This window comes from Branchiostoma belcheri, unplaced genomic scaffold, assembly GCF_001625305.1.
Source record: "Branchiostoma belcheri isolate BF01 breed outbred unplaced genomic scaffold, Haploidv18h27 scaffold36, whole genome shotgun sequence".
Taxonomy (NCBI): Eukaryota; Metazoa; Chordata; class Leptocardii; order Amphioxiformes; family Branchiostomatidae; genus Branchiostoma; species Branchiostoma belcheri.
Genome location: NW_017803976.1, coordinates 882,422 through 892,139, shown reverse-complemented (window position 1 = coordinate 892,139; position 9,718 = coordinate 882,422). Strand labels below are relative to the sequence as shown.

General features: G+C 43.9%; 1 protein-coding gene across 1 annotated transcript; it reads left to right on the top strand.

The window, feature by feature from the left end:
- The first annotated feature begins 5,016 nt into the window (after positions 1-5,016).
- On the top strand, positions 5,017-5,496 carry LOC109476026. The gene has a single exon (XM_019776838.1). The coding sequence runs from the start codon at positions 5,095-5,097 to the stop codon at positions 5,440-5,442; it is 348 nt and encodes a 115-aa protein (XP_019632397.1). The 5' UTR covers positions 5,017-5,094; the 3' UTR covers positions 5,443-5,496.
- The last annotated feature ends 4,222 nt before the right edge of the window (positions 5,497-9,718 follow it).

Sequence of the window (9,718 nt, the reverse complement as noted above, 5' to 3'; positions counted from 1 at the left end):
CCCCCCCCCCCCCCCCCCCAGCGTATCTCGGCCGAATGCCGACGTGGTCCCGCCAGAGGCGGTGAAGCTCGCCCTATACAACGGACACATTATTTGACCATTACTGCTCTTTAAGTTGCTGCCACATAAATAAAGAAATATCACCCCGTAATCTATGACCAGGCGAAGTTACATTGAAATCAAATCGCAAATCGCGATGCGGGAAAACCGATTCGAAACCTCCTCTAGAAGTGGTTTGGGATCGAGGCGCTCTCAATGTGATTTGGAGCGTTCAGATGGAGCCACTTGAAACCGGCTTCGGGGTAAACCACATGTAAAGCGCCTTAACTGACTTCACGTGAACACGGCCAAAATCGCCGTAAACAGATTTGCTCTAACCATGCTCTAACGAACCTCGTTTTCTGACGCTCTACACGGCGATTAACAACGTTCGTCTGCCGTAATTGTCATACCGTTATGCCAGCTTAGATTTATGCACAGTGCGTGTTACAGCTAGCTTATTTCTGAACTGTGCGCTCCGTGTGTGTCAGAGATATATATGGCACAATTAACACCACGGGATGAACAGAAGCGCAACCTCTTGGGGGACGGTTTAAAAGAAGGCGTTGTTTATTACGTTACAGAAGGGCCGTTCCAAAAACTCTCTTGAGGGATTGCTTTGCAACACACACACCAGCTGAAATATCTCTAAGGCCACAGCAAGTAAATTTTACGGCTGACATCCTCCACAGACTCCAAAATTAATGCGATAGGGAAAAAAACAAGGCGGGCCAAAAAACAAGATTCGTACATTTTCAAATTTTTATATCATAAAGTTAAACCTTGTTAAACAAGAAATGATAACTATATTGTGCTAGTTTACTGCCAAGTATTACAACGTCCATCTGTCATCCAGTTCTGAAACAACTTTGAAAAATAAAAGTCTCCAATCATTGTACAAATGGTTTTGATTCAGTGGGAATATCACATACACACAGCCACCATCATATATAAAAGAATTAAATACTTCACTGCATCAGAGTGAAAGACAAAACGATAAATCAGAACCCTGTCTTCTCTCCTCTCTTCATATTTTTTTTTGCCATCCACTTTCCGGCATGGCAACAAACAGAGCTCACAGACCTACACTGAGACGGGGGGCGACACAAGTTATCTGGCACGTATGATCCGCTACTACGGTCACGTGTCTCTGACGTCACGGTTCCAAAAGTAGACGGGTCCATTCCGTGAACAAGGTTGAAGGGGTCAGCCAAAAATTTGGGGTAAGTCCTAATTCATTCCAGTGTTGGAAGGAAAGTTTAGTCTTTATTTCATAAAATTGTGCTGTGTTTTTTTTATTAAAGGCTATGTCAAGGAGATTTTCAAGTTACTCCCGCCCTCCCTCAGAAATCGTTCGGAAATACCCCCAATATCTGTAGATCCGCTAGCTTGACGCGGTTCGTATGCTAAACATTATGCACCGCGGCACACCGTTCCGTTCCACTACACCCAACCTTGATGCCGGGTGATTATACAGTACATCTCCACAGGGGACCGTTTAGAATGTGAGCTCGTAGCGCCGTAGCCTGGTATCCAGTCTGATCGTGGTCGGGGCCGTATTAAAGAGCTCTGGCCCGCCCGCCTCACATAGGTTTCCCGGTGTGTATCTCACGAGGGATTGATTAGCCCTCCACGATCGTGTTGGGGGGAAACCAAATCCCCAAGCATACTGTCTCTGATTAGCGTAACACTCCTACCGGGACGGTCTGTTGCACTGGGCGGGGGAAGCTCTTAGAGCCCCCGAAGACACAACCTGCCCGAACACCCCAATACCCCCAATCACGATCAGACTGGATACCAGGCTAGTAGCGCCGCGGATTTCACACGTAAACGCCAGGAAGAGCTGCGTGACGCCACGCTTTCTACACGACATACAACCTCTGTACAAATCCTATTAAAGAAATTACATGAACCAAATGATGACATTCACGGTACCAGTACAGTTAACTTTGTAATGTCGACGCGTTTTCTCAATTAGCTGACATTGACATTGGGCAGATACTTTCTTTGTATCTTTCTCAGCCAATTCAGATACAACTCGATCAAAAGACATGAGATTTCGTTGTTAACATATCCATTATCCAAATTGCAATGTATGTTTCCCCATTTCATACATGTTAGCAACACAGTTAAGTTCATATTTCTAATGGCTTCAGACAAACCTTCGATTATAAAACACATCTGTACTTATATCTACATCGTTACTAATAACCCAGTGGGTATTTGCGTACAATAAAGGTCTTCATTCATTGCCAATATCCTTGCTTTGCCCATCTGTGCTTGATTTCAGTTCATTTTCTGAAGCCCTGTAGAAGTTTCCGAGAAGGGTTGTTGGCTGTTGGAAAATGATTTTAAGGATATAAATGGCAAATTCTTAATATGGTTAAATAGGACGTTTCTAGAAACAGGGCTTAACTAGAAAGGTGACATTTGCATAATGTTTACCTTTACATTTGGTCTAGCCTAACAAACTACTCCTCTGTTTGTTGGTACTCAAACAACAACTTCATATACAATATGTGGTGAGCTGCCACTCTAGATCTGTTCCACTACATAGGTGTAACCCAACACCACAGGCTGTCTGCTACAGCACCAGTTACCATGGTGACAGACATCTAGACTACTACATAATGTAACCCAACACCACAGGCTGTCTGCTACAGCACCAGTTACCATGGTGACAAACATCTAGACTACTACATAATGTAACCCAACACCACAGGCTGTCTGCTACAGCACCAGTTACCATGGTGACAGCCATCTAGTCCGACCATTGACTTTATTTGTTTGGAGAAGAAGAAGAGGAAGAAGAGGAAGAAACGGAGCAAAAACAATATATTTTCCTTCTGCGAAGGCAAACATAAAATTGGTGCCTTCCACCCCTTTAGAACTTTTTGACCTGCCCCCACTAAAAGTCATGTAAAAGAAAATGACGGGTTGCATACACGGGCAAATTCATTACTGACTAGATAATAGGGGCCGTTTGATGTTCAATGCCCAGCCCCCACAGGCCAGTATTTACACGCCAATCGCCCACAGGCCTTTAAAAATCAATCTCTCCGCTTCTTCATGGGCAATTATATCGTCAATTGAATATCTGTCAACCGGCCTGGGGCGACTGGCCCTCGACCCGGCTGGAACTAATTGCCCGGTACGCGTTTCGTGAACGGTTTGCCTTCACAGAAGAGTGTTTTCCAATTTCTAAAGCACGATTTTGTGATTGCAACACCATTTCTTAAACCGTGGTCAGCGGGGAAGACGTGAACAAAAACTAGAATGAGAAGGGCGGCAAGACATATATGGATTAAAGTACAAGGAGTTCGTGATACAAGTATGTAATATTCCAGGTACATAGCTATAAAATCAGTCCAATTTGTGGAAATTTGTCTAACTGCGAATTTGGTGCTTTTTACAGCTATGCCGCTGCATTGTAGTGAAAGAGAAAAAGTCTGAAATAGTTAGTAAGATACATATACATATATTCATGTAAAGAAAATGATAACATACTGGGAGAAGGTACTAGAAACTTTGTCCAAACTATGCCCACAGAATTGTTAACGTTCACTCCATCTATATATACGTTCCAGCTGTTTAGTTCCCGGCCCCATTTGATAAGTCCACGCACCTTACGCCAAGTGTAGCGTATAATAAGAACGGTTTGCCATATTGTGTCTCCGTCTCGGCTCTTCCCGCATGACGGATCAAACGGAAACAACACTTATCGCGGTGATTGTGTGTACGTGACGGGCTTCGGTCATTAAGACAGGGAGATGCGTGACTGAAGATGTTGTCGGATCGTTGTCTTAGACTCTAGCCTGGTATCCAGTCTGATCGTGGTCGGGGCCGTAAGAGCTCTGTCCCGCCCGCCTCACATAGGTTTCCCGGTGTGTATTTCACGAGAGATTAATTAGCCCTCCACGAACGTGTTGGGGGGAAACCAAATCCACAAGCATACTGTCTCTTATTAGCGTAACTCTCCTACCGGGACGGTCTGTTGCACTGGGCGGGGGAAGCTCTTAGAGCCCCCGAAGACACAACCTGCCCGTACACCCCAATACCCCCAATCACGATCAGACTGGATACCAGGCTAATCGTTGTCATCCTCCCCGCCTATCTAGTGTATTAACGATATCATCCTTACATATGCAACAGGGATCGTAACGCAAGTGCGGATTTCTGCTGTAAATCTTGTGGAATATGTGACTTTAAGACGCCACAGGGGATTATTAGGCTCCTGTGCAGACTTTTCTATACAGCGGTACCGTCTGCGTTAGTTTTCTTGTTTCTTTCCGGGGGGAGGGCAGTGTCTTATAGTCTGGAATCCCGCATTGTTAATGTGGGGGCGAACCAAAACTAATTAACAAGAGGGGATTGCAGGCTAGGTATCTAGGGTCGGAAAGTCTGCTTGCATTCAATGCCGATTTAGCTTCTCCCCGATACAGACCCCCGTACACACACACACATCCCCCCATACAGCTACCCTAATACAGATCCGTCCCCGATACAGTTCTCCCAATTAACGAAAAACCATCGCCACACACCGCTAGAAAAGTCTACGTACGAGGTTAGCCAGGAGGATCGTCGTGTGTGCGTATATAAAAAAGAACGCAGACGAACGCCCGCTCGCGTGCTAAGGAGTTATTGGAGGCATTGCCTGTGATTACATGAACGGATTGGGCAATTTGGCGATTCATTTCAAACAGGCACTCCGCCCCATCTGGAGAGGACATCGATCCGGTGATACCGCTCTCTGCGGGGCTGGCACGCGGCGAGGAGGACTTTCATGCCGCCTACAAAGTGTCAACTGTCACGTCATTCAAACCGGAGGTGCGAGAGAGTCCCGGCTTCAAATGGCATCAGGGAGCCGGGAGACCGTGTCCCGTCAACTGCTAACCCCCGCTGGGCTCGGAAGGGTGAGAAGATTTGAACCGGAGCAGGTCGATTGAGCGCCCTTCTGATACCTGGAGGTGGCGTGAAGACGTCACGGTAGTGGGGAGAGCGTGGGCTGCCGCGGAGTCAGACCATCGAGCCGCCGGCAATCGCTGGGCGGGAAGCATGGCTTCTGTGACCTGCAGCAGACCGAGGAGAACCCGGCTGTGGTACGGCGTGTTCGGGTTCACAGCCGCCTTACTGCTGTCCTCCACCCTCCTCGTGCTACTCTGGCTGCTGTCGAACCAGAGAGACTCCATGAGTGAAACTGTACCCCGTGCTAACATCCGGGACATCCCCGTGGTTTCCATGGAAACCAAAGATTCCGTCAACCTTGCCTTCAGCCAGAGCGGCGGGTACGTGAAGAGAACTTCGCTGACCAAGTGGCGGAAGGTACGCCGGCGGGGCAGGAGGGAGAACGCGCCCATAGACGACGAAGACTACGTTGGGGATGAACAGCGGGATATCCACTGACTCTTCTCGATAGGACTCCCTTGGAGAGTTTTTACGATGCCAGGCCATGCTGAACTGCCCTAGTATGATCTAGTATCTACATGTTAAGGTACCGAACGTGTTGTGTAATGGCTACCATGCAAGTGTTGGTCGTAGTAGCAGAAACAGTGGAGAATCGTAGCCTCCACCAGGCCTTTCTACGGGAATACGGATCGTAGAATTCGGCGAAAAAGAGGATCAAATTGGCCAAGGGAGTCCGGCCGCGGGGAGATAGTTTCGTTCCCTCCGAAGGCATAGTCAAACCCCAAGGCGGCCAAACTCCCCTGGCAAATATTCTCCTATATGTATAGCCAGCGTAGTTAGTCTGGTAGAGACTAGGAGAATCGTTGGATTGACACTTCCAGGGATGTAACGCCGTCCACGGTACGGGAGTATGCCTGTCCTTGGTGCTGAAAACATGGTTACCTTCCACCGGTCGGTTGTTGTTTTCCTACGGCTCCATTACTCAAACACTCCACGCGCAATACCGTAACTACCAACGTGAATTCACAGGATGTAAAAGTCAATGGTCTTGTTTTAGTGGTTTATATCTGTATACATTGCCTCTTAAATGTGTGATTCAAATACTCGTTGTAAGCTCTATACTAATGCTAATACGCACCCTCTTAGTAATAAAGTTCATAATATTAGATTCTGTGCTTGTAGTTTTGTGTACGTCCTTGCGCTTTTACTCTCATCTTTGTAAGTGACAATTCTGAAGACTTTTTATCCGTGTAGCATTGCAAAACGGCCGGAAACTGTGGAAGAAAATTGAATGTGATTCTTTATATATAAGGCCCCACCACGCCTATACTATCTACCATTTAGCGATGGAATAAGTAGGGTGTGTGCGAAAAGTTCCAATCAGGTGTTAAAACGAAACAAAATATTGCACAATCGGTTGAAGTTTGGGAACGAAAAAGTATTTTTAAGAATTCAAAACTGTCTCTCTGAATAAATAAAGAAATAAATCAGCATCCCCGACACAAGCTTTTTCTCCGTCTGGGGTACGTTTTTACTGACATTACGCCATCAACATGACAAAAGTAGTTCCATTTCCTTTACGAGTGGAGCAGGCCCGAAGAATAAGTTCCCAGAAATACGAGAGAGCATTTCACGAGTCATTACCTACGGAAGTACAACGTTTTCAGTAAGCGAGACTTTTAGTACGATCATATTTCCCACAGGAAGTAATGATGTACACGGCGCCGGGAATCTAGATTCATGAAGTACGTTCATGTACTCACGGCTCTAGCCTGGTATCCAGTCTTACGTGATTGGGGGTATTGGGGTGTTCGGGCAGGTTGTGCCTTCGGAGGATCTAATAGCTTCCCCCGCCCAGTGCAACAGACCGTCCCGGTAGGAGAGTTACGCTAATAAGAGACAGTATGCTTGTGGATTTGGTTTCCCCCCAACACGATGTTCGTGGAGGGCTAATCAATCTCTCGTGAAACACACACCGGGAAACCTATGTGAGGCGGGCGGGACAGAGCTCTTTCGGCCCCGACCACGATCAGACTGGATACCAGGCTATCCCGGCTCCAGCTATGGGACGACAAGGAACTACTTCTGCGTCTAGCCGGAGCGGCATTATGGTTTGTTGCCGCGAATGCGAACTCAATAAATATTCTAGGGACCATTTTCGTTTTACGTAGGTTGAGATACAGCCTTGTTTAGCTGAAATATGTTTTCGCTCGGTGAAGCAAATGTTTCTTTTGAGACTAACACTGTCATTCATCACAATCCCCACCTGACGCAAAATGTTGTTTTTCAAGAGTGTAACTATTGTTGCATTGACTTGCTTTACGCCATTCAAGCGAATGATTATGTATCTTAGTACATATATTTTAATACAGTTTAAAAAAAACTGTATATAATAAGCCATTACGGTTGGTCTATGGTTGCTTACCATAACAGATAGCCTTGTAAAAAGATATCGCATTGTCATAAAATTGAAACCTACTACAGAAAAAAGTAATGATATGTAAAATTCAGAGCTGTCTTTGTGTCATATGGTCATATGGCAAGACTTCAACTACAGTAATACTGTAAGCAAAGAAAATGTATGTCGAAAATCGACGATTTTCAAGTATATTCCTATCGCGTAAATATAGTACCACGACAAGAATATGCATAGATAGTCGTAACCGTTTTCCTCAACATATCAAATGTAAGACTAATGACTTCAACTTATAGGCAGACGAGATCATGTACGAGCATCAGATAAAGCAATTTATATGCACATCACTCGCATATTGGAAGCGCTGTATTTTTAGATATTCCTGTCTCAAAGATGATGAAACAAGTGCCGTGCTGAATGAAGAATTTGTCTGGACTCAGGGGATAAAATTTCATCCTGTTCTAGTTAAAACAAGACTGGTAATGAAAACATACATTGCCATGGCGACGGTGGTTGCTGTTAGGGTTATAGTTTGCATGACACTGCTATCATTTCATGATTTTGAGGAAGCCTTGTTGGTACCTGTTAGTGTAGACAGATACAGTGCACTCCTCCCCTGAGTGTATAGTGAACGAGCCCTGGGGTCACAGAAAGTAGGGCCATCCGGGGCAGAGAGGTCTTCTTCCCAAGGGTTTCCAGGAATGTGGGCATAGATGTGAGTCAGAGACATGCCTTTGGACATTCCATTCCTGTGGACAAAATTCCTGTACCATTCCTAGAATTCTTGCAAACTGCACACAATACTGTACCATTAGGCTCCTCCCTGAAACGTCGCCAAAAACCTTTTCGCAGGTCTCTATGAAAGTCTAGTCCGCCAAAGACAGACCAGATTTCGTATTTTGCCGCCCAGCTCACCCATGTGTATCCCCCAGGTCAACTAGTTTGACCGCTCTTCAACTGTGAGGAAACCGGCTAATGGCTCCCGTGTTCCCACACCCCCGCCGTGCATCGAAGCGCAATGACGCGAGGACTACTAAAATTATTTCATAAATTTTACGGGTATGGATGGCGCCGCCATCCTTCTGCGTTTGAGTGTGGCATTTTATATTTTGCACGGCCGATGGCCATACGTCAATGATATATGCTGAGTTTAATGACTCGGAAGCCTACTATTTCAATATTATGGAACAGGAAATAATACTAAAAGGAACCATGTCTGTAAAAAAGTTAACGGTACCTAATGTATACTTCATACCGCGTAAGTTGCTGTTTACAGGCACCTTGTTGGATGGGGGTAAAAGAAACAAAACTATATTACGTTTTCAAAACAAATAAACAAACATCACAATGGTTTAGGCTTAATTTAATTTTTCTCCATTTCTTATGCAAGAAAATTATGTACACATCTTGAATTTACCACAAATTTATACAATTTTAAATTTCAACATCTCCTATGTTGCAATTTTTCTGGCGATGCAGCTTCTCTAAGTTCTCTGCCTTCACTAACATTATTTTTCAAAAATACCTTTGAAACAGATAATTTTACTTGGCAAGTTTTCCTGGTTCACTTCGATTCAACCATACTTATAACATACAACAAAACATTCAAATGGTAGCTAGTTTCCCTGTATTTGAAGAAGATTTTGTAATTTCAAGATCCTCAAGGGGTAAGGGTGACCAAACTTTGTTTTCTGTTCCTACCCACAAAACAGAACAACTATAACACAATTTTATCTTGACACATGATAAAACAAAATGATAATTACAGCTTTAACTTGTTTCCATACGAAAAATGGTAAAGAAAGAACAAAAATGTGATAAGATCTGAAACAAATTATAGGAATTATATTCCATGTATTGTGGGCTCTTCCATTTGAAAAAGTCAAATGAGATAGTTATGACTACTTTTGACCCCTCTATTCCTTTTCATTTATATTCCGAAATTATCATATATTAAAGTTGCATACACATATTAATAATTTCTAATTATCCTTTAAGTCTTTTGAGATGGAATAGCCTTAAAGGAACAAAATTTTTAAAAAATCAACAATTCAAATCAACATTACATACAATACCTGAAAATTCACTCACAGACTCACTGTCCAGTACTAGTATATCATCCGAAAACTTGAATAAATACTACTATGTATATGATCTAGAAATCATGTTACCATGATTATTGATCAAACTCAAAGACCACCTTTACATAATCTATCAACTAAAATGTTTAAGTGTAGATTAATTCATTAATTACTATAATGTAAATCAAAGGATACAATATGTATCAAACAAGTTGGACCCAGTTAGATGAATTTGAACACATTACTGTGCACAAAGAACTCATTATGTTTATCTCAT